The sequence below is a fragment of the Vidua chalybeata genome, chromosome Z, assembly GCF_026979565.1.
Source record: "Vidua chalybeata isolate OUT-0048 chromosome Z, bVidCha1 merged haplotype, whole genome shotgun sequence".
NCBI lineage: Eukaryota > Metazoa > Chordata > Aves > Passeriformes > Viduidae > Vidua > Vidua chalybeata.
In genome coordinates this window covers 44,939,433-44,965,193 of record NC_071570.1, presented here as the reverse complement: position 1 = coordinate 44,965,193, position 25,761 = coordinate 44,939,433, and the positions used below count along the sequence as shown (strand labels likewise).

The 25,761-nt window shown below is 37.6% G+C and overlaps 1 protein-coding gene across 1 annotated transcript in view; it reads right to left on the bottom strand.

Annotated features, from left to right (window-relative positions):
• LOC128781648 (E3 ubiquitin-protein ligase KCMF1-like) overlaps positions 1 to 25,761 on the bottom strand; it is a 43,902-nt gene that overhangs the window by 6,088 nt on the left and 12,053 nt on the right. The window contains 3 exon segments of the mRNA XM_053931383.1: positions 1,999 to 2,100; positions 8,557 to 8,696; positions 14,955 to 15,122. Of these exon segments, the coding sequence (XP_053787358.1) occupies positions 1,999 to 2,100; positions 8,557 to 8,696; positions 14,955 to 15,122 (410 nt within the window).

The window sequence follows — 25,761 nt, the reverse complement described above, 5'->3', positions numbered from 1 at the left end:
GGTTCTTATTTCCTACACTGTCAGACCCTGAGTGAAAAAGGGCATCTTCTCTTCCTTTTTTTCCTGCCTTAGATCTCCCTGCTGCGAGATATGATGTAGTGTCCAAAGTGTCCAATGTCAAATAGTCACTTCAAGATACTTCTTATCAGGTATTGGAAATTTGACAACATTGGACACCAACACAATAGAGTACAAGCAGGAAATTCTACAGGTACAATCTTTAATCATGGGCATTGTATTCCCAAAATAGATCCATTTTGGGATGACTTATACTGAAAACCTTACTCTGTATTTGAAAAAAGATTGTCTTTTCTGGCTCAAACATTCCCTGAGTAAAAGTCATCTGGTGGCATCTCTGGGGAGAAAATGCATCAGTAGCCTGAATTCTAATCAAGTATCTTGTGCATTTCAGTAGGAAATTAATTTCATTCTGTAGCTGGGAAAATTTAAACTACCTGTCTTACAGTTAAGCCAATGTTGGAAGCCCACAGTTAGAACTCTGGCACACTGCTATGTAGTTATGTAATTCTTGTTAGAAAAAGCCTAACTAGGCAGGTGCTATGAAAATCTCAAGAGTTGGTACAATGAGCAGAACTAAAATGACACAAACGACATCAGCCATCAAGCAACATTTCAAGGCTGTCCAAAGGCCAGGAAAATCCAGTGGTCTGAAAGATATTCTCCCCTCATCAATCTTATCCTACCTCCTCTGGAAAGAGAGGATGGCATGACTCCTGGCCACTAAGGACCACAGGGATGCCTGGGATCAAGCTCCCATGGCCAAAGCCAATGCATTCAGCACCCTGCTCCTCCCCAGTGCTGAGCGCTCTTCTCCTGTCCCTGAGCAAGGCAAGTATTGGTAACTGCTTTCATCTGACTTTGTACCTGTTTTTTTATCACTTTTTCATCACTCACCTTTCACAAAGTCAATCTACAAGCAAACTCCTTTATACTGATCCAATTATTGCATAGTAAGTAACCTGCGCATTTAGTCTGTCCTGACTTAAACCATTTTAATACTAACAAACTTAAACACAATCAAATACAATCATAACTGTGTTATGTGGAGCCATCACCTCAAATGCTGTTTCCCTTCTATTACTGTAATTAATTCTGTTTGATACGGCTTGGATTTCTTTTCCCCAACTACTTGAGCTTACATTATTCTTTGTTCCTTTTTAAAAATTTCTGAACAAAAAAGCCACTATCAAAGTTATAATGTAGTAATTTTTTCTGTTTGTTTAAATGAGACACAAATGAATAATTCAGAGATTACTTACTGTAGGGATGTTACAAAAGCTTGCATGTCATTAAATAAAAGCCTAAAGCAAAAGATATTTTATCAGTTAATTGCAGGGAGGATAAAAAAAATTTAAAGGAGACAAATATTCCTGTAACACTGATAAAAAAATCCCAACAGTTCCAGCTCTTCAGCCATCAAGCACAGATAAATGTCCATAACTGGCTGCTAAGGTAACTGAAGGACAACATCCTATTTCCCAGAAAATCTGAAGGTTTTCTGAGTTATATTACAAAATGTCAGTAGCACTACAAAATTACATTATTAAAAGATTGTGTTAAAAGTAGTTAAACAACTTCACAATCTTTTGTTACAAGCAGTTATGCTTGAATCATCTTTATGTCATAAATATATGCAGCACTGAATCTTGATATGTAAAAGAGCACCAAGAGTAATCATGAGGCAGGATAAAACACAGTACAAGTAGAAAAACCCTCTGTATGTCAAAATCTTTTAAATGTTTCTGCTGTTAGAGCAAAAAAACCACTCTCAGGTATACCTACAAGTCTGTGCACAGTCTGAGAGTTACATTTTTTTAAACTAGCAGACAATCCTTTTTATTTTTGTCAAACGTATCTTTAGCAACCTAAGTTCCAGGAAATCCAGAATATGACCCTTGGACTATAAAAATAAAACCAAGTCACCATGACTACTAGGTGAAACAGTCTAGCCTCTTTGCCTCAAATTGGAAAGGATATTAAATCTCTAGGAGCTCTGTGTTCCAGTGTAAGATGAGCTGCAAAGTCATCTGTTACATGATTCGGATCCCCTCCAGGCAATGCTGCACATATTGGACAAATCTGAAATGACAAAGCAAGAAAAAAACCCAACTTTATAAATATTATAAGAATCAGAACTTGTATCAAGTCAATAATTAGACATTGGCTCTTATGCTTTAAGATACATTTTGGGATTCACAAACACCTGGATATCAGTGTATTCACTAAACTCAGAAAAATTAAAGAAGTGCAGAGACTAATTTAGTCATCTTTTATTTTATGAATTTCAGAAAACCAGAGCTACCATTCTCAAAATCAATTTGCAATGTCTTGAAAGTTAGTATTTTTGCATGCCAATTCTGCCACAGACAGTAGAGTTGAATCATACAGGAATGCTATTTGCCTGCTTGACACTCATCCCAGCAGAGGAATCAGAATGAAACTACCCGTATTTGCTAAGTATCAAACTGAATCTATCCCACTCAGGCAGTGTATGTTTGGCAGAGAAGGGCTGGTCTCCATACCCCTCTCCACAACAGTATTTTGAAAGCAGGTACAGAGGTCACTCTTTGATTTTGGGGCTTCCCCTCCCACCACTTCACAGTTTTTGGTTGGCAGGTTTTGTTTGTTTTCTTTTTTTAACTGAAGTACAGTTAAATAAGCAGGCAAACATTACCACTACTGTCATAATTATGATTTGTTCTTTGAATGACTCCACAAACAGCATCTTCCATTTTTCTTTCATTTTTCATGTGTATACTTAAGGTGTTGAATATAGATCTCAAAAGACCATGAGCATTAAGAAAACCTGTATGAAAGAGCACACATCTGTTGTACTCTCATGGCGGTAAGAACAAGGTCTCGAAATAAGTTTACTGTAAAATCTCAGCTGCTTTAGACAGGAACTGCTGCATCTAATTCCACTTTAATTTTAGTGGCCAGTTCTGAAAAGAAAACCAGGCATATTAAAAGCTTTTTGGTACAATTCCACCCCTTTAATTTTCAATGTTCAGCATTTTTCACCACTACAGAGGCCAAGCAAATACACTACTGGGCATATCTTATCACAACATAATAAAATAAATACTCAGCTATGCCAACATATCAAAGCTACCCTGTAAAGATATAGAAATGGAGGTGTATTGGACAGATGGTTCTGAATTCCCTAAACTTCATTACAGCTGCTTGAACTTCTCATATCAAGAGAATGCAAGACCTTCAAAGCAATCTTCTTTTATTTAAGCTACACCGAGGAAGCAGAAACCCAACATAAGAACAACCCACTCCTCAAAGCAGGAAATCACCAGAAAGTTCTTTGTTAACATGACAAAGATGATATAAACTGCACATATTTGTGAATATACTCAAACCTCAGAAAAACATCAGTTAAGAAAAGGTTATAACAAATATTGAGTAAGAAGGAATCAAAGTATCCCAATCCTAATTCTAAATATCAACTAAACTTTCAAGAACTATTGACTAGGGAAAGTTACTCAAGTACTGTTATGCACAAACAACAATTTAGTTAAGCATAAGCTTTGACAGAGCCACAACAAAGACTGCTGGGTCACTGATTAAGCGTGACACAGCTAAAAGTCATTGTTAATTATAACATGCATGAACAAATGGTGCAGACGGAAGGCAAATGTTGTCAGAATTTTCTCTTGAATTTATGAGCATTTGTATTAAGAAATCATCATGTAACCCTGAATGATGACTCTAAAGGCCTAAGTCAATCCCACTGACAGAACATCTGCCAGTTTCCAGAATTGTGCTTGTACTATCGCTACTTCCCCATTTACATACATAGCAACCACTTTAAGTGACAGCACTTCTGTAACCTCAACAAGAGTCACTGGGATCTTAGAGGATGAACAGGGACATTGAGATTGTCTCAGACTGTCCAATTCATTACTGCAAGAAAAAGCTCTCCCCAGTTTTACCACTGAAGTATCAACAAGAGTTCTTACAATTCATTTACAAGGAGCCTAATTACTGCCTTCCCAAAGGTGAGAAAGCTGCTGCAATGCAATGTAATAGCAGACAATTAGCATCTCCGTTATGAAACAAGACTGAAGAGATGGCATTTTATGAAGTTTACTAAATCTGTTTTTATTTACAATGCTAGCAGACTTCTAGTTGAGCACTGCATTTTATCTGGACCAGTCCAACTAACCTGAAACTTCAACACCAACAAAAACAATCATCATACTGATTCCCAGATTCCTCTGCCTTACAACTCTAACCATTGTCCCTAGACATTATATGGGTGAAGAAATACTGGTTCTTTAGAAGAGGAAGAGGGCTCTTTATAAACAGGAAGGGAGGCTTGCCCTTTAAGTGAGACAGCAGCTGGGGTGCATTAAAAGCACTGTCTAAATGAAAGATGACCTGATGGAGATCTTACAGGCTGGAATTAAGAAGAGAACAGGCAAAGAGGATGTTACAGGGCATGTCTACTACAGACCACCTGACCAGGAACAGATCAGGCCCTCTTGAGACATAGAGCAGTTGCCTCACACTTGCAGGACCTGATCCTCGTGGAGGTCTTCAACCACTCCAGTATCTGCTGGAAGGACAACAGCAGTGTGACTGCAATCCAAGAGGTTCCTGGAGTCCTCTCAGGGTAACTTCCTCCTCTAAGTGACAAAAGAGTACATGAAGAGAAGTGACTTCATAAGTACCCACAAGGAGGGGCTCAGTTGGGATGTGAGAGCCAAAGAAAGCCTTGGCTTTGCAGTGACCTTGACATAGTGCAGTTTGAGATCATGAGGGCAGGGAAGAAGATCAAAGACAAGCTCATGCCCTTGGACCTCAGCAAAGCAAACTTCAGCCTCTCAAAATATCTGCTCAGAGGAGTCCCATGGGGTATGAACCTGGAGAGTAAATGGGCCCCAAGAAAACCTGTCAATATTGAAAGATCATTCCCACCCAAACTCAAGAGTTCTCCATCCCACTGAACATGAAGTTAGGCAAAAATGCTAGGAGGCCTACACAGATGATCAAGACACTCCTGGACAAACTCAAACACAAAACCAGAACATACAGAGGCTTACCTCCTAGGGTAAGCCATAGTGTAGCCTACCATAAACATTATCTGATCATCACAGAGCAACATAAGCAAAAGCTAAAGCCCAAATGGGACTGAATCAGGCAAGTAATGCCCAAGGTAACAAGAAGGTCTTCTAGAAGTGCATAGGAAATAAAAACATAACTAGGGAAAATGTGGGCCCATTGCTCAGAAGATTTGAGTCCTAGTTATACAGGACACAGAAAAGCTTGAAGTACTGAATACCTCCTTTGCTATGGTCTTTACTGGCAAGACTGGTCTTTAGCAATTCCAGGCCCCAGAGAGCAGGGGCAAAGTCTGGAGGAGTGAAAACATTCCCCTGCTGGAAGAGGATTACTCTGCAGAATACTTACATGAAATGGAATACTTAAATACTTAATACTGAAGCTGGCAGATGCCACTGTGAGCCTCTTCTCAATCTCTGAACTATCATGGTGCCTGAGGACTGAAGTAAAGCAAATTTCACTCCTATCTTAAAGACAGGCATATAAGAGGAGGACCTAGGGAACTACAGGCTGAACTACAGTCATTTTGCTCTGATCTCTGGGAAAGCAAAGAAACTATTGTTAACTATTTTTAGGCAGTATTAAAGACAAGAAAATCATCAACAGCAGTCAGCACTGGCTTCATAAAGGGGAAGACACGCTTCACCAATTTCATAAACTTGAATGCTGAAGCATCTGGACTGGTAGATGACTGAAGAGTAGGGGAAATTGCCTACCTGGACTTGAAGTAAGACCACTGACACTGTCTCTCACAGGATGCTCAAAGGTAAGTTGTTGATGCTCAGGCTGAATAAGCAGAGAGTGAGGTGGAGTGAAAACTGTCTCAGTGGATGGGCTCAGAGGGTGCTGATCAGTTGGAATTCTGCTGATTATATAAAACTAGGAGGAGTGGCTGATACACTAGGGAGCTGTGCTGCCGTTTAGAATGACCTTAAAAAATGGAAGAAATGGGACAACAGGAACCTCATGAAAGGGAAGCACAACATCTTGCACCTGAGCAGGAATAGCCCCAGGAATCAGCACACACTGGAGGCCAGTCATATGGAACACAGCTTTGCAGCAAAGGACCTGGGGTCCTGGTGGAGTCCAGGCCAGCTCTTGTAGCAAAGAAAGCCAGTGGTATTTTGGGCTACATTGAACGCAGAGCTGGCAGCAAGACAAGGACTGTGATCCTTCACCTTCACCCAGCACCAGTGCCCAGTTTTCAGCTCCACACATGCACACACTGAAAAAAGCTCAACAGAAGGTTACAAAGAGGAAAGGAGGAAAGGCTGAGAAAGAGGGAACTGCTCAGCCTGGAGAAAGGTGGAGTAATGGGGGATGGATCTTAGGAATGTCCATGAATACCTGAAGGGAACCTGAAAGGATGATGGAGCCATGCAGTGACGGGAAGAGGGACAGTGGGTACACGGAGCTTCCTCATAAACATCAGGAACCACTGAAACATTTTTTACTGTGAGGATAAACAACCACTGGCACAAGTTATCCTGAGAATTAACTGTGGAGTCACTATTAAAGAACTATGTGGACATGGTCCTGAGCAATCAGCTGGTACATGATCCTGCTCAAGATGACCTCCAGAGGTCCCTTTCAATCTCATTCAGACTGTGATTCCTGCCTGCAGATACCTAACAACCTACCTGTTGTACTTATCAATGCCTATACCTGAGAAAAATCAGCAGAAAATAAACTTATCTGCATCACTCTGAATATAAAAATAGCAAAATTTAACAGATGTAAAATTATTTTGCTTATTCTTTGAAAAACTGGGGGCAAAAAGCCTTTAAAATATAAATAATTCTGTTCCTGTAAAGCTCCCTTACATCCCTAAAAACACATGTCTAACATAAAACACATCTTTGGAAGGTGATACTCAAATGACTACAAGCTCAGTATCTAAACATAAGTAACTGTCTGAAAGCCTAGAACCACAACATTTAGAATCCATAATATTTTCCTCTTTACTAGTCTTGTAGGCTTCACAATCCCAAAAAGGGTACAGTACCCAAATAATTTTTTGTGCATGCACACTAAACATTTATCACAAATGTCAGATTCAGAACTTAGCACAAACAGTAACAATCATATTCAAGGATTAAAATATTGTCCTTTATCATTGTTTGGAACAATGATAGATCAGTGTTGCAGATTAATGCATAAGAAGAAAAGTTTTGTGGGATTTTTTTTTTACACATATAACTCTTTCAGGATTTACCAGAGTAGCAGCTGTCAAGAATCACAAATTTAGGCTTTATGTGTGGGGTTCTAGGAGTGACAACTGCAAACAAGGGCATGACAAGTCTAAAAACCCGGGATCTGTGAACACTCAGTGTTAGGAACATACTACTGACATCAAGTGGTGCAAATGAGAATTGCAATACCAAGCCACCAAACAAAATAAAGTCATCCGAACGCAGAACTTTCAATGGTTGATGCTATGTTTGAAAGTTGAAAAGTTTAAGAAAAACTCAGAAAAATTGCAGTGTGCCACTGAGTTAAATAATACACCACAGTGCAACTGATTGTGAAGTAATCACTTCCTGTCTTTTTAAGAAAGATCATAACATCTTTGAGTCCCCAAAAATGTGAACAAACACCCTTCCACATCACCTCTTCACCCAAATTCCTTATTATGTTTGAAGAGTCATTCATTTTCTTCCACAGAATTCTTTGAAAATTAAGAAAACTAGAAGATTAGAATAGAGAACATATTTATAACTATTTTCACACAATGTATCAGTGATGAGTAATCCACTTCAAGCATCATTTTTTTCCAAGGGGTCTAGGGTAAAACAGTTAACCACAGAACAGCACCCTCCATGTCATTCTGCTAAACTGCTAACCCAATTTCTCCTATTCCCAAGGTTAATCAAGACAGTGAGAGTTAACATCTCCAATTAAAGTATTTCTGTTGAAACTTGTTTAAGAAGTGCATTTTAAACCACATAATAGTTAGGGATGGGGGAAAACCCCCTGCTTTGACAAGAGTAGTTTTAAAACAATTATAGAATTCCACTGCATAAAATAAGAAGTCCATTAAAAAAGCTATTAGAAAACATAAACCATCTGCATGTCTTCCTCTCTCTTACAGTTACAAAAGACCGCAATAGCTGTAAGCTTGCAGAAAAATTATACACTAATTATGAAAAGGGAGACACAGCTAGACAGAATAACTGCGACAACTTTCTAAATTTTGTCTTACAGTATAACAATCTCCTAAATATGGCAGCCTTTGTATCAGGACAACAAAAAAACTCTAAAAGAAGGAAGCAAGCTCATTATATTATGATACCCATAAATCATAGAAGAATTTTGATGTCATTCTCAAATGTATGTTCTTTCTCTCTGGACAAAGCATTTAAATGAATACATGCTTCAAGAAAGAACAGGAAGACAATTTTTCAGAAATGATATTATTTAAATTGTATTTCCACCATTAAAGCAAGTTCTGAGGCTTCTTACCACTTCTGTTGATGTTTCTGCATGCTCAGAAGTAACATGTTCTTGAAGAGATGTTTCCGTATAACCCATTTTCCCACAATAAGGACAAGTGAAAGACTGTGGCTGCTCTACAGAGAAAGCTTCTCCACCATAGTACAAATCTGAAACAGGAAGAAAATAAATAGAGGTTACTTTAAAGTAGTATCACCATTAATTTTGTTCACATCAACCACAGTTTATACACATACTTCACTGTAAGCCCTGCTAAATTAATCTGTTTTTTAATTTAAATGGCTATATTCAGGAAGGGTTCAGTTACTGATGAAAAAAACCACATACTAAATTTAATTTTTATTAGCACACATAATTTTTCTTGAATTTACTATGAAAATAGACTTCCATCATGATGCTGCTGATGCTGCCAAACTTTCACTTTTTCACTACTGCTCTTACCCCACATACAGGGTCAAATACGGTATCACACATAAAGGGTCAACTGTGGTACAATGCTTTTTATGATGAAATTTCAGAAGCTGAACTCTTGACAAAACCTCAAATTCAGATCAAAATTTAGAAGTTCTCGGTGACACCAAACATCAGTATTTATGCCACAGTTGAAAAACTTCTTTGCAGTAAGTAGTTTCAGAAATGTCTCAAATATATAACATAGTTGTTTGATAGTGGAACAGCAACCTGAGTATCTGTTACACACTGGCTTCAACTTTTAGGTGTATTGCATGTGAGCACTTGAGGACCACTGATGAAAAGTAGGCACTTTTAAGTTGCTAACACAGAAGTTCCCCAAAATTCAGATGAAATTTTATTAAACTATGCAAGAAGAGAACATTATTTTCTCATCCTTTGCAGGTATTTTATATTTTACAGGAAACATGAATATGCTTCTCATTCACATCAGTATAAAAAAAAAAAAACTAAAAAACTACCAAACAAAAAAACCTCTTAAATATCAGATCGCTTAAAAACCTCTACCTATGAAACTCACTGAGAATGAATGAACGTATTTTCAAGTACGGCAACAGTACCAACTCCAACTTCACAGCTAAGGAAAGGGCCCGGAGCTGCAACCCCCCATCTGGGAAGAGTTGTAAATAGATGAGCATGCACATGAAGGAATCCTTTCCTTGGATAAACTGTTAGCTCCATCCAGATATCAAGAATTTTAGCAGTAAACACAGTTCTATCACAGAGGGGGAAGGTTTGATAAGACTGTCAAATCCTGTGTTGTTCCTTGTTTTCAAAGAACATAAAAAAACCCCATTTATTCACTAATAAAATAAAAATCTGAGTTCTTTGCAGTCTCCTGATTATACCTCAGGCATATTTCCCCATGCACACCTCCTTCCACATCTTCTCATAATATATATCAAACACACATGAGAATATGCCTTCCTCTGAAAAAACAAATATTAAAAAGTGCATAGAAGTTAAAGCTGGCAAATCTAGTTATTTTTCCTTTTTAAGTATATAGCTCTCTTCTTTTTTCCTCTTCAACTTTAATCTCTCTTACAACCAAGATCTCTTTTCTAATGTGAAATACAGATCACCAGATAATTTTTCCTTTAAATTAAAATCTAAGTTTAAAAAAAAAAGTTGGCAATCAAGTGGTCTCATGAATCTTTGTGTCTAATTTTAGCACTGAAGGTACTGAATGGGTATTTCTCCATCTGTTTTGTTTTTATAAGCACATAAAAAATCCTAAAAATATGAACAGTCATGTCCTCGACTACCAAGGGGTCCTTTGCTAATGACATTAACTAAGAATTAGAGGCATATGGGAAGAAACAAAAACACCATGCCTCCATGGCTGCAGAAATAAAGCAACTTACAATTGTGTTACCATTTTTCATTTACAAATCTATCAGTTTAGAATGCAATGTGCCCATGATCAAAGAATTGTTTCTTCTGACCATGAAGAAATCTTTCAGATTCTGAAATTTTAGTTAATTTCAAAGACAAAAGCAGGAGTCCATAATTCTTCAAACTCTTCTAGACCTCTAAAGCACTCTGTTCAGGAAGTCTCAGAACACAATGTGATTTCAGCAGAGAATCCTACAAACTATATGTATTACTTTCTTTGTCAGTATAGCCACTTCAATATGATGTGGTAATGGGCAAACCACACCTTAGACCCTAAAGCATCCTAACAGTTTAAAATGCTTTTTTAGGAAAAAGGAAACTAGGAAATTTGCTGTGAACTTCTCTATTGTCTGACAAATTGATCTACGAAGACCACAGAAGTACAGTGGCTGCCTGGTAAGCACATGCCTGTTCTTTACACAGGTCTATTACAATTCTACTCTTTGACCCTTCTGAAATAAACTAACTGGATTTGTGCTTTAAAGGCTACTTCTCATTACGTATTAGACTTCATACTTTTATTTTAAGCTCTGTCCCACTTACAGCAGCGTATCACTCACCGTATCATTTTTTCCATTATCTCTTATAGGGGCTGAGGAACAACAGCACTGCCATTGTTCTGGATCCCATCTTACTTCAAAATTAGTATGTACACATTATATACTGACCCATGAAAGGATAATTATGGCAACTAGATAGTGCAAGAGTGAACATGCACAGCCAGAAAACACTAGAGTTTTTAACTGTTTTCAGTGTTCTCATACTGGCTCCAATGATAGTCTGAATCTCAGGGGGAAAAAAATCAAATATGTCAAGCTGACAACAAAAGATCTTTCAGAGTACCTGAAAAAGTCCATCTTTTGCAGTATATTCTGCAACATTATTACAGTACCTAGGAACTCTTAAGAACTGATCACAACTTTCACAGAGGTAAACAGTATGTTTCCTTTTCCTTGATAAAACTCTTTTTTCACTAACTGTCCACTTTCCTCCATATCCTAAGGAAAACTCGAAGTTTATTGCTATTAAAATATTTTCATATTGACACAAACCTGTCTACAGATAACAGTACTGAAGCTTGTCAATAGCCAAGTAAACTACAGTTCACACACCCAGTTACACTAACAGCCTTCCAGTTTGTGTTTCTACTAACATCTTCCTTACTTCAGAACATTCCCTACTCATACTGTCATCATTACAAACACTCTCCTTTCATTTGACTTCCCACATCACCAGGAAACTCCTGAAGACTTTATTAGTTATGTGTTTGTCCTGGTTTCAGCTGGGATAGAGTTAATTTTTCTTCACAGTGTGAAGTATAGGGTTATCTTTTGGACTTGTGTTGAACACAAGGCTGATAATATCAACATGTTTTTGTTACTGCTGAGCAGGGCTTATAGAGAGACAACGCCTTTTCTGCCTTTTGCACTGCTACAATAACAAGGAACTTGGGATGCATGGGAGACTGGGAGGAGACACAGCCCAACTGACCAAAGGGAGATTTTGGACCATATGACACCAATGCTCAGGAGATAAAGTATATGAAGGGGGGAAGAAGAAGGAAGAGGGCATATTTGAAGTGATGTTGTTTGTCCTCCCAAGTCACCATTAGGCATGATGGGACCCCACTCTCCAGGGATTTCAGACTACTTGCCTGCCTGGGGGAAGCACTGAATTAATTCCTTGTTTTGCTCTGCTGGCGTGCACCATTTTTGCTTACCCTATTAAACTGTCTGTCTCAAGACAAGACTTCTACCCTTTAGCTTTTACCCCTCCAATTCTCTCCCTGATTCTGCTGGTGGAGAATGAGCAAGTAACTGTGTGGAACTTGGCTGCTGGCTGGGAATAAACTACTTAGTTGCCAATTTTACCCTTGAGATTATTTTCTTCTCAGACACTAATATCTAACCTTGGGGATTTTTAATACCCACTAATACAACTATCCTAACAACCCTGAATCACGTAATTTTAGACTGCTTGTACCATTTATTATTGATTTTCTAATTAAATTTAACATTTTTTGCATGTTCCTCAAAGTCACACGATCTCCTTGGCCACACAAGACCCTTTGAAAAGTCACCAGTTTCTTTAAGCATCTGTACAATACTGTAATGTACACGCCTTTGTATGTTTTCTACTCTAAATCTAGAGTATTCTAGAAATCTAAAATCAAAACATTTTATGAATGATGTCACAGATCTTCCTGAACTCTAAGGAAAATGTCATTTATCAACTTTCCCAATTCATTCTCCATTCTATAAGCTTACAAGGTCAGTAGTAACTCTGTGCCATCAGACTTTGCTGTGGCTCACAATTTGGTGATATGAATTGTTCTGCAGTTAATCAAACCTGAAGACTTACTGTAGAGCTGAGCTGTAGTATTTTCTTTCCTGATACTAGTTCTGTGGTAGCAATGTTTGGATATCTAGCCATATGAAATTTACAGACCTTGTTTTCTTATTCTCATTTAGAGAATACACAGCATAAACACCAAGCAATATAGAAGTTGCCCTTTAAATCCTATTACCCATCTCAGTACTTCATTGTGAACCTTCTTCATGCATACTTAAATAGTAAAAAATAACCCCTCTGTGTCTCTACAACACACATACATAAAAGGCATTAAGCCAAAGGTACATTTATCAAAAACTTATGAAAGAGAAGTACTCAAGCAGCAAAAACCATGGTCATTCTCAAGTTTCCGATTATAGGCATTTTTAAAGAAAAGTATAGTTTAGAACAAGCTCTCATTGCAGCACATTAAAATCTCTGACATTTAATGTTAGTATGTTTCAGTCTTCTTACCTCTGTGATTAGTATTTAGTACTTACAGCAATGCTGTCCTTTTAGCCCATGTCTAATACCCAAAAATAACTGTTGCTAACAGGTTAAGAAGTTTCAACTGTGCATTTGAAACAGTGACCTCAATCCCTAATACTGTACACAGAGGAAAAAAGAAAAGCCCGACAAGAAACATGTGACTTAAAATAGGGGCATGCATTTTTGATAATGCAATAAATTATTTCCTTTTGAACCACTGATTCCTGTGACCTGGATTTCTGAAGTCATGACCAGGCAGTCTCAGGGTAACAGGAGCCCTGAGAATTAAAAGAAATTTGAAGACACCTTAATGTAACAGTTGTTTTAATAAACTGCATGTTTCTCTATGTAGCTATTCTCAAAACTTTAGACCAATAAAGTATAAATTTTACCTCTGTTCTAATTAAAAAAGTAAAGAAGTTAGGACTTCAGCTTTTGAGAAATAATCATATTTAAAGGATTCAAATTACAGCTGCAATCACTAGGAAGAAATACTGAAATGCTAGTCCCATGTGTTTGATATCAAAAGAAAATACATGTCCAGCATCAGCAACATCACAGAGCAGCTGATTGTCACAAAATCATTTCTCACAAGTTACAACCTATTTCAACTACGATGCAACAGAAACAACAAACTGGACAGGACATGTTACAGACAGGTAATATGATAACTGGCTCTCGCAATTAGAGGATGAATATTGTGTGTATGTTAAGAGAAGTTTTATTGATGCATGCTTATGCTATTGTGGTTTGTTGTTTAGATGTCTGCTGTTCTCCCCATGGTCCCCTTTCCCCCCCTCTTTGCTGTTGCCTCTGGACAGCCTGCATTGTCCGGGACATGTGGAGAGAAGGCGTGTACGTGTGTCCCTTGCCTGGGGCAGCTGGGAATGGAAAAGCTTGTTGCTGGGGGGGATGTGGCATGACAACACCTGACCTCCAATCAAGTTGCAAGAAAGTAGTCTCCACTACCTTAGTAGATGGTGAAGAAGAGCTGACTGACAGACTTTGGGAGGGGCCAGGGTTGCCTGATGCAACCCCCAGGCATATAAAAGGTGGAGCAGCAATTCTGTGGTTGAGCACATGGCAGTTTATTTCCATGCTCCCAGTACTGTCCTTTTTCCTTATTCAGTCCTTTGTTGTATTTTGTTATGGTTTAATAAACCTTTGGAATTTTTAAAGTGAGCAGTCATTTCTCAGAGACACAAAACCAATTATTATTTATTTTAGATACTGACAAGGCTTTACAGTTAGAAATAACTCTTGGATTAGGAGATCTTCAAAGGAATTCCAAAAAGACTACCTTCTAGTCCTTACCACTAATTTCTCATACTCATTGCAGCCCATCACTACCTTTCCTATACTTACAGTCTCATAAAAACCACAAATGAACAACCTTCCTACAAAATCTCACCAGGATTTATTTTCCGCCTGTAGGCTGTGGCACTTTTAACAGTAGTCACTGTTATTAAGTGTATTTATTAGTCTGATAATCTGCTGTAGTTAGACCAAAAGAAAAAAAGCAGAAGTACATATGCAGCAGTTAAAAAGAAAAAAAAAGGCAATTCTTGTATCAAAGAAAATATATCTGCTTATTAGAACTCAAGAATTTGGCCCTTATTTTTAATGGGGGAAGTGATTAATAATTAGAAACATGAAAATCAACATTATGTTTGTGGACACAATACAGCAACAAATCACTGGAGTTTGAAATGATCACTTACCAAAATCTACTCTTGTTAGTATGCACTGCATTGGATGGTCAGTTGTATGCCTTGTTGTCGTTGCACCACTTTCATAACAAGTTGCACAGAGATCGTAATCGTAGCAAATTAAACACTTGTACCGGCGACCTCGAAAATTTCCTTTTAAACATGCATCACAGCTGACACCTGTAAACAAATAAATTTGCTTTAAGATGCAACAAATGCACTTATTTTTTATGAAGAAGATTTGTTGCTATTGCCTCTCAGTAACTAATAAGAGCCAACCATGTCTGACATGTGCAGCTGACACAAGACTCAATTTTTAAGTGCTTTTGGGTCTTTAAAAGACACCACTCTCCCAAAATTAGGATCTTGAATTCTTGAAGTAAAGCACACTCAAACACCTGAAATAGTATCAGGTTAAGTTATAAAAGCTCTTTGGCTGCATCTTCCTGCAGACATCTTTACCTCTTAGTATTGACTGGTATTTTGACTTTTCAGTCAGGAATTGTGACCCTTTTAAAAGGTAAATTGTATAATATCTGACCAAGTGGAAAGAGAAACAACAACCAAATCAACCACTGCCAAAAATGTACTAGTTTTCCAGCCTATAATTCAACACTTCCTAATATTTTAATTCTGAATAAAACTACAGCCAGACGTTTCATGCGGTGTAGAAATTAGGACCTTTTCCCATGTTTTTTTAATTTAGCCTGCATCAGTTCTCTCCATTCTATTTCTCCCTTAAGCTCATTCTTTGCAATGTAAAGTAGTCACACTTGCGCATATATCTGAGAAAAACTTTATAGCTTCAAGAAGTTTTCATTTTACTCTATATGGTTTCAGTTCTCTCTGGATTGCCTGGTTTAGTGCAGAAGTGACATAATTTTGTAACCTGCAAAGGTTAACACAAACATCTTTCAACTGCAGCAGCGAATTAAGGGCCTTCACAAAAGAAACCACTGTGTACAACCAAGGCAGGATCTGCATCAACACTTTCTTTTGCTGTCACTTAAGGTTTCTTCTTCACAGTTTGGTAAAAGCACAGACAATTTTAGAGCAACTGCCAGAACAAAAGAGTCACATTAGCCATATACCTATTTTTTTTTAAGCCTAGTTGTCAGAGGACTGGTGTGAGTTACAGAATTTTTTTTGCATTTGTTTCTACTACTCTATTCAGTAGCATCTAATATAAGCTTTACCACAAGTAATTCAGAAATACATTAATAAGCAATTTCTTTTGAATCTCCCCAATTTGTTCAAACAATTGCATCATTTAGAGGAGCAGTGAGCAAAATTATTTTATCACTTTTGCCTTTAACTTCTCCACTTACTGAGACAGCTTGAGGCACTAATAGCTTCTAATGTCTAAGTATGGTGCTAACGTGAATACTGAACTTATTTTTTATTCTCTTCACTGCTTATATATTCTGCGAGCATCACTCTACATGGAACAGCACATAAGAAGAAAGTATCTCCAGAATCTTTGTTAATAGCTGAACTATGTTTTGAGGACGCCATGTTACCATCTTCAAAGTTGGTTTGGTTGACTTAGAAAAGAAAAAAAAAAAGTCTTTCTCACTTAACTTTCTCTTCCCTGAAGTTTCATCCATAAACTCTGAAGGATTTTTAACAATCTGATAATTTAGACACTGACAGCAGGCTAGTTTCTGAGAGCACTAGCTTGCTAACTCTGCAGTCTTAATTTCACTGCTTCAGTTAGTTTGTTTGCTTTTTTCCTCCCACAGAGAGACCCACAAAATTCTACCTATGCAACATGCAGATCTCCCCAACAATGGAAGCTGGACATACAACACTTAGCAGCTACTGGCAGCATTTCGAGTCTCTTTGTTGCCTACTAAACTTTCTAGAAAACAGCTGATCTGCAAGTCAGTTGATTAGAGCTGATTAGATATCACACTGAAATAAGCAGACTAGTTTAACCTAGAGTCCATGTCAAACACTAACAGCTTTTCAACTGACGAACTAACCCATGCTTCTCCAGAAAGTAGCATTTTTCCCACTCTTTTAATTTAAGTTTGGAACAACTGATTTAATGCAGATGTAAGCCTCTTTGCAACAAACACCTGTCATGTGTTCTCTCTTTACATCATTCCTACTTGAAGACAGACCTTTTTAAGAAGCTCTTTTATTGCATAAAATTTACATGTTTTCTTCACATCAACACTTCTCCACGTTATTCCAAACTGCAATCTCCAAATATGATGTGATATTAACTTCAGGGAAATTCACTCATAAACATAAACCATAACTATGTTTGTATTTAAAACTTTAGAACATTTGCAGTGAGAATCTACCAGATCTTCAAACAACAGATAAACTTCGTTATTTAACATCAATTATTAGAACACCTAAAATCTGCTTCAAAGAGAAAAACTAATATTAGCATAACATATCCCTATGGCTGGTGAAGTCAAACCAAGAAAATACCAATGTTCTAGAGACAGTGTTCTTTCGACATCTCTCAAAGTTGGTATTTTACCAATCACATGGATTGTGGTATTTTACCACAATCTCTGCTCTGAAGAACAGGCTGGCAGCAAGGGATTTATCAGGTTATGCTTATATCCTTATTTGTAGCACAGAATGAAAACTGCAAAAGGGAAAATTATTATATTGAAATTTAGGAGTTAAACACATGGTTAAATCCCCAGATCGCCCCTTGAATCCAGCAGGATCTCTTTTCAGAAATTATGTTACTTATTTTTCCCTTTTTATAACAGGCTAAGCAAAGTCAGGTCTGACAGCTCTTCCTGTTCCTTTTCAAGCCTATTACTTGGCTGCCAAAATCTTGACTACCTACCCAACATGTAATCTAGAAACTGAAATAACCAAATAATTTCCTGCCACCTTATTCTTTCTACTATAACAAAAGCTTTTGATTTTAATCTTTTACACTTTAATTTTGTATCAACTTAAATTACAGAAGTTCAATCTGCACAAACCTCAAACCTCCAAAGATAACATTTTATTTAGCACAGCATGTCTTTCAGCATGTGTCTATCCAACATTTCCCTGCATTTACCTTACATTTCCAAGTATAGCAGGTATGTAACAGATTCAAGACTGTCAGATTAAACAGGATACATCCACATTAATCACGGGTTTTGTGAAAAAAAAAAAAAAACAAACAAAAAAAAACCAAAAAAAAAAACCAACAAAAAAAACCCACAACCACATTCTGGAGAAGTTCACCTTAAAGCAGGGAACAAAAGCACAGACCCAGCCTAAAGAAAAGCATGAATAATCTGTGACAAGTATTTAGATACACTTCTGACTTGCAACAACTGTTACAATTGACTTCTAAAAGACCCACAGAATGAAATCTTATTAAACCCAAAAAATTTGCTTTTCAATGAGAACTTCTGATTCACCTTATGGAAAATACTGGCTTGGAATGGTTAGAGTAAGAAATAACCATTTTAGTTACAGATTGCATTACATTGTACATGATACTGGAGGCATCCTCAAATTTTCTTCTACTTTGTTACTGCTACATAAGAACCAACATACACTGCATAACATAGATCACATCTAATTAAAACCTTCCTGATCAGTGTAAAATGCTCTTTTAATGCAACACTGTTCCACCGGAGGACAGCACTGTGCTAAAAATCCAAGGAACTTTGGTTCACCTTTAACTATCAAATATCAGATTCTGAAAGTTTCTTCAGAAGTATTCCCTTGCAACATCAACTCTCAGTCTCTATAGCCTCATACTTTGAGTGCAGTGAGTCAGGACATACTTAACAGTCCCATTAACAAAGTATGTTTTACCCCTTCACTAAGAAAGTCCTGCTACATTTATATCAAGCCCACATCTTCTTTTCATCCAGGTCAATTACTTCAGCATTTTACATGTTGAATAGTTTGCTGAGTGATTCTAGAAAAAAAAAAGTCAAAAAAATGTTCTTCTCCAACACATTTCATATTTTAATACTGATAGCCAAACACACTTTGATCTTGTAACACTGAACTGGTTTTCCTAGAAATTAACTAAAATTAATGTAACTGGTCCTGGGGTTTAATAGATACTAAAGAGAGCACATAATCTGAATTCATAATAGAGAGAATAACACTGAAAAAACCATATGGTTCAGATACTATATACACCAGGATCAATTTGTATTTACAATTACAAGCAAAGCTATAAGGTAACATCAGTGAAAGTGTCTGTAATATCCCAAGCCATTACCAACTTGGATAGACACACATTTGTAAAAAAACCAAAGGTTTTCTCCCCTACTTGGTGTCCTCAGAAACTAAAGGCAATCAAAACAAGGATATTAAAAGCTGACTAATCAGTCCCAGACAAAAAAAATTACCTGAGAAATTGTAGAAAATTCAGATTTTTTTCTTGTAATGAGCATATGGTCAAAGAGGAGTAATATAGACATACTGAAATAGGTTCCAGCCTCAACATGAGGCCTTGAACTTTATCAATACTTTCAATGTACTGGTGCATTTTTAGAAATTTCCAAGAAAATACCACTCATTAGGAAACATTTTAAACACATATGAAGCCAGCATCTGAAGTATTCCAACAGTGAAAACAATTAGCTCCAAATAAAAATATTTAGTTATTCTGCTGTTCCTAAGAATTAAAATCCTTTCTCTTAGCAATACACTCAAAGACACTAGTTTCATGGGTAGTTATCAGCACTTAGAATTCCTATCAGTAGCTGAATATCAAAAATCCAACCTTCCAGCCAATTCAGGTACTATTTTTTGTTCGTCGGTGCTCAGAGAGAGAATCACTGTATTTCTTTAATGTACAACACAAATACAAAATTAGGCAATCAGTGGTTTCTTCTCCAGAAAGAAAATGCCAGCTACTTAAGAATTTCTTCCTAACTTATATGAAGTACTAAAAAGGTTCGCCCTTCTAAAGACTGAAAGTATTACATGCAAGAGTACCACTCAGTTTCAAGGGACTTGACAAACTTTAATGTTTCTACCTTTTAAAAGCTCCAACTTAAGCATGCAAATGAAAATTAAAAAGTTGTGCTGCCTCTTTTGTGGTACAAAAGTTTGCAACCTGTATACTGCATTTTTATTTATATATTCTGAAGATCATACATAACACTACTTTTAAAATGCATCCAACGTGTTTAAGTGTAAGAGGTCCTTCTTGGTTTGTTCAGTTTTAAATAAATTTGCTTGACATTAACTATCTCATCTGTAGTCTACATGCCACACAGCAAGTCCAAAACTTAAGATATTCTATTTAAGCAGTTCAGTTGTTTCCAAGACTGAAGAAAGGAAAATATATGCCATTTGATACTTAATAAAGAAGAAATTACAATTGTTTCTTACTTTAATAGATTCATTTCTTAACACAGACTACTGCCTAGTTTGAGAGGTCAAATTCTAAGAAGTTTTGCTGTTTCTGTGAGCATTTCAACAGAAAAATCAACCAAATAGAATGTTCATTTTTGTTTACTTTCCCTCATGTTTACTAAAACAAACTGTGAAAATAAATATTAAAGACACCTACAACATAGAACCTACTTCATTACACTTGCAGCTGTAAGTACAGAAAATTCGCACACTATACCCTTGAAATAATCAAAAACTCTCTGTTCCCTTACACAGCCTGTGTGCAACAGAGCTGAACATGCAGGATCTTCTTACAGCAAAGTGGAAGAATTAACCAGACTAAAAAGAACTACTAGAACTGAAGTCGCAGGCAGATACGTTGTTGACTTGGAAATGGGAAAAAAAAAGGGCGGAGGAAAGGGAGGAGGAAAGGGCGGGAAGTGGGCCTATAAAAGGCTTTTGTTTTCTTCACTGCACTCCTCCTTCCTCTCTGGAGTCTGGAGTAGAAACAGACACCTGAATGTGCTCACCTCTCTGTTGTCAACAATCTTCATGAAGCCCACTTGCATAATGACTGATACTTAGAATCACAGAATCATCAGGGTTGGAAAAGACCTTTACAGTCATCAAATCCAACTGTCCACCCAACAACACCACTGTAATCCTGTAACAACTAAACCGTATCACCCAGATCCAGATGCATCTTGGATACCTGGCTCCCCTACCCCCCTTGGGCAAATGATTGCAATTCCTAAAGATTTTTTTCTGATATCTTATCTGAATCTTCCCTGTCTCAGCAGCAGACCATTTCCTCTTGTCCTCTCACTGCATACATGTTGGAAGAGACAGACCCCCATCTCACTACATCCTTTCATGTAGTTGTAGAGAGTGACAAGGTCCCCCCTGAGCCTTCTCAAGACTAAACAAACCCAGCTCCTTCAGCCATTCCATTTTTCTGGACTTCTTGAAGCCTTGTTGCCCCTCCTCTGGACACATGCCAGCACCTCAATGTCCTTTTCAAAGTGAAGAGAAAACTTAACACAGTGCTCGAGGCATGGCCTCAGCAGTGCTGAGGTCAGGGGGACAACCATTTCCCTCGTGTAAAAACAAAGAATTGAACAGTACAGCTAGCTCAGCAAGTTTTTGCCTTGATCCACGAACATCAGCCAGCCTGCTTCAAGAAGAAGTTTTTTCCATTTTTGCTTTCACATTCCAGGTTGTGGAAGTTATGCACACAACTGTTTCCGTCATCTTGGGCATCAGGAACCAGTGATTAGTAAGAACTTGCAAAACATGCCCAACTCTATGCAGGAATCATGCAGGATTTCTGATCAAGCCAATCTGGATTTCCAATTTAATATTTAATACTACCTCACATGTCTCTTATCATTCAATTAATATGATTTAATTTGGTCATCAAAACCATCACAACACAAAAACCTGCCAAAGTACTATAAATACATTAAAATAAACAGATTGCAATGGAGCACAGGAAGTTTGTAATGTGGCAGCAAAGAACTGGCACCAGACATGATTTCATTTAACAACTCTGTCAATCTGGAAGATGGCTAACAGCATGTGAACTCTATTAACAAAAAAATACTTACACTGAGAAAGCTACCAACAGCTCCAGGGCAAAAAAATAACAGTAAAAGCACTAGGCTACATCCTCTATCTAGTAAAATCAATGGCAAAGTTTTTCACTCAATAGGACAGGACCATGTTCCTGAGTTTGTTTCAGGATGAGACAACAGAAATGCACTGCTCAGACAAGCACCAGCTAAAAGAGAATTGGGCCGAGGGAAAGTATATCACATGCAAATGAGTTTTACAGGTGTAAGAGACATGAAAATTAAAATCCTAAAAAGAAATTAAACAAAAGAACTGGTGCTTCTCTGTAGCCCCCTAAAAATTAATTTAACACATTTTCTGTGTTCTCAGAAAATAAACATTCGTGCAGTTTGGATTGCTGTTATTTAGGAAGAGTGGCATAAAAAGGGAAAAACACACAAGGAGAATAAGACACATGTTCCATCAGGCTTGGGAGACAACTGAGTAATACACAGCACTTGAACAGAGAAAAGTAAACATGCTTGAAGAATGCTTTTTCTATGAGCCACTGTTCCAGGCAGAGGAGAAGAAAAGCCACACAACACCTGGTAGAGGCTAAGAGAAGCTTAGCTGAAATTAACTATTTAGGTACACCTTAGACATAGCTCTGGCGTAAGGAATACACACTCAGCTTTACCTCCTTTTGCACTATTAAACTCACTCATGATCCTTTTACACATTATCCAAATAGGCAAACATAGCAACTTTTTCCCACCCTGTGGAATAGGGAAAAGGCAAGATTTATCACAGGCAGTAATGCAGAAAGTAGACAATACTGGTTGGGAAACCAAAGAGCTGGAAGTGAAAGACAGACGTCGTCTGCATGCAGCAAATGGTCCAGCTTTAGTAGTAACACTTTGTTACTACATGTCTTGTAATAGCTCAGACTTGAAAGACTTGCACCAAGTGGTCTGGAAATACACACTTTTCAGGTCATGAAAACACATCTAGAAAGCAGTTGGAAGAAGGAGGGAAAAAAAAGCAAGTGGTTCTTCTTGTCATTAAAGAAAGCAGTAATGCCTAATACAAGGGAGTCACACCTAGATTCCTCCAACCAACTAAGGCCATAGAGAGGAGTACAAAACCACCTTCAAACTTAAAGACTACCTTCAAAATCACCATTTTGAATAGCATCACATTATCATAAAAGGAATTTATCTTGCCTTAACACCACAAGAGGTTTAGTAACTTGTAAAAATAATTAAGTCTCTCTGAACACAACACAGAGGGGAAATAGGTTAAAATCCTACAATTTATTAATTTAAATAGTTTCTATATTCTATCCTGAGCTTTCTCAAAGCACTTTTCATACTCTGAACATAAACAGACTGCCTTGGCAACTTTTCTTCCCACTCTCTGTTACACAGAACTGCTTCTCAGGTTGAAAACATGTCTCCAGAAACTACAATTGCTTATGATAGGAAGGCTATACCAGAAGAGCACTGTGGGAAATACAGTAACCTAAAGCAAAAAAGATTTCATATCTACTTCCATCAGGCTTTGAGTTTATTCCCATTCCTCCCTCCTCTTCTTTCCAATTCTTCACAGCAGACTTCTTTCCTCATTCAAACAATCACAGAATGGTCTAGGAAGGGATCTTAAAGATCACCTAGATCCAACATGCCTGCTGCAGTCAGGGACATCTTTCACCTAGACCAGGTTGCTTCAAGCCCCATCTAAACTGGCCATAAACAATTCCAGGGATGGTGTATCCACAGATTCTCTGGGCAACCTGTCATAGGGCCTCATCATATTCAAAAGAATTTTTTTTAACATCTAACTCATTCTCTTTCAGTTTGAAACTATTGTCCCTTGTAAAAAGTCCCTCCCCACTTTTATTGTAGGCTCCCTTCAGGTACTGAAAGGCCCCATTTAGGGTACCCCTAAAGCTTTCTCTTTTCCAGGCTGAACAATTCCAGTTCTCTCAGCCTTTCCTCATAGGAGAGGTGCTCCATCCCCCTAACCAGCTGGTGGCCTCCTCTGGACTCACTCCAACAGTTCCATGTCCTCCCTCTGCTAGGAGCCCAGAGTTGGATGCAGGGCTCCAGGTAGTGTCTCACCAGAGTGGAGGAGAAGGGCAGAATCCCCTCCTCCCCCACTGCCCACGCTGCTTTGGATGCAGCCCAGACACATTTGGCTTTCTGGGCTCTCAGATCACGTCCAGCTTCTCATCCACCAGCATCCTCAAGCTTTTCTCGGCAGGGCTCATATGTTGCTCATATGTTCCCTGTATTGGCAACATAGTCATTTGTCAGCCATAACAAATGCCTTACCTTTCCCCTTATTCTTCTCATTAGGAAAAGTTTCACCGGGCTTTATTACCCATAGTTTCGTCTTTCTTGTCACCTTAAACTGTACATGCATAAAGAACCAAACACAATCAAAGTATTATGTTCTGGAACACTTCCCTGATAGTCCTGATCATCTCACATATGTATCCAACTTACTTTTAAGAAAAATTTACTAACCACTCTATTTGAAAATAGTATGTCACATAATTTATCTAAAGAGCTTCCAGTCTATCACTAAACACTAAAACCCACCACTAATTTGTAGACCACAGCTCAAAAGTCTTCTGTACTTCAGTATTTTTAATGTAATTAGCTCATCTTCTTAAACAAGACTCAGATGTTTTACTTTATTTGCTCAACCACAAAATAAACCAGGTGTCAGTAATATAGCATTTTATCAAAACAGATAAAACATACCTCACTTCATGATTTAAGAAAAAAGGAGAGGAATTGTCAAACACCCTTTACATCTCACTACTTACTATAGGCTAAGCTACTACACCACAGCTACATGAAAAGGCATGAAACAGCATTTTAAGGATAGAAAAAAAAAAAAAAAAAAAATCTGACAGATCTCCAAGGAAAAGTTTTAAAACAATCTATTAGGGAAAAAACCCCTATAATACAAAGATACTAGTGAGGAAAACCTAGAAAATGAAGCAGGGGAAGGTGGACATATGAGAGATATTTTAGATGTTTTACCTTAATTTCTGTCTCTTTTCAGACTAACTTATAAGCTCTGTTCTCCACTGACCACTGGACACTGCTTGAATTCTACACAGAAAAGTGTTTTCACCCACTGAATGGTTGAGCTTCTTCAGGTTCTCAAATGTTGATGAGCAAAATCATTCATCCTCAAACTTGCATCTTCTGAAATTAATACCTTCTTTAAACATGTACATTGTTTTTTAAGTAAGTGCCTTACTGCACACTGTGTTGGATTCTAAAGTTCGATGTGCGTCAGACATGCAACCACAAATATAGCAAGTCTCCTAGTCTACACATAAGGCTGGGTATGAAGGGCTGATATCCCTTAAATTTCCCTTGACAGTCTTCCAGGTGATGTCACTGGGATGCATGGATGAAGAGACACCTTCAGCTCATTCAGCTGAACAGGATGTCTACAGTTGTGGTACAGCTTCAAGACAGCTGTTAATTTTAACAGGTTTTCTGAGCTCTCAATATATTGACTTGCAACACACCAGCTATCACAAGACAGTAAGCACTAGCTACTTTCCTTCCAGGTTCTTCTGCATGTGCTAGAGTTGGCAGCTACCTTACTTCACTGACACACCTCTTAGCACAGCAGTCAAACTCAGCAGCAACTCAGCACTTTTTACCTTCACAAAGCTTATGGTTCTGTCAGAACTATAAATTTTTTCAGGATGAAAGAGGTATGTCAATGCACCTGAAAGGCTGTACATGTAAAATATATTTTACAACTAAGAGGTTTGTAAGAGTTTTTTGATTTGCAGGCATTTTTCAATACAGTAACAGACACAAATGTTGTAACTTAGAGCTTATGGTACAGTCAATAGTGAGTCTATTTTTCTTGTGTACAATTACAGGATGCCTACAATTAT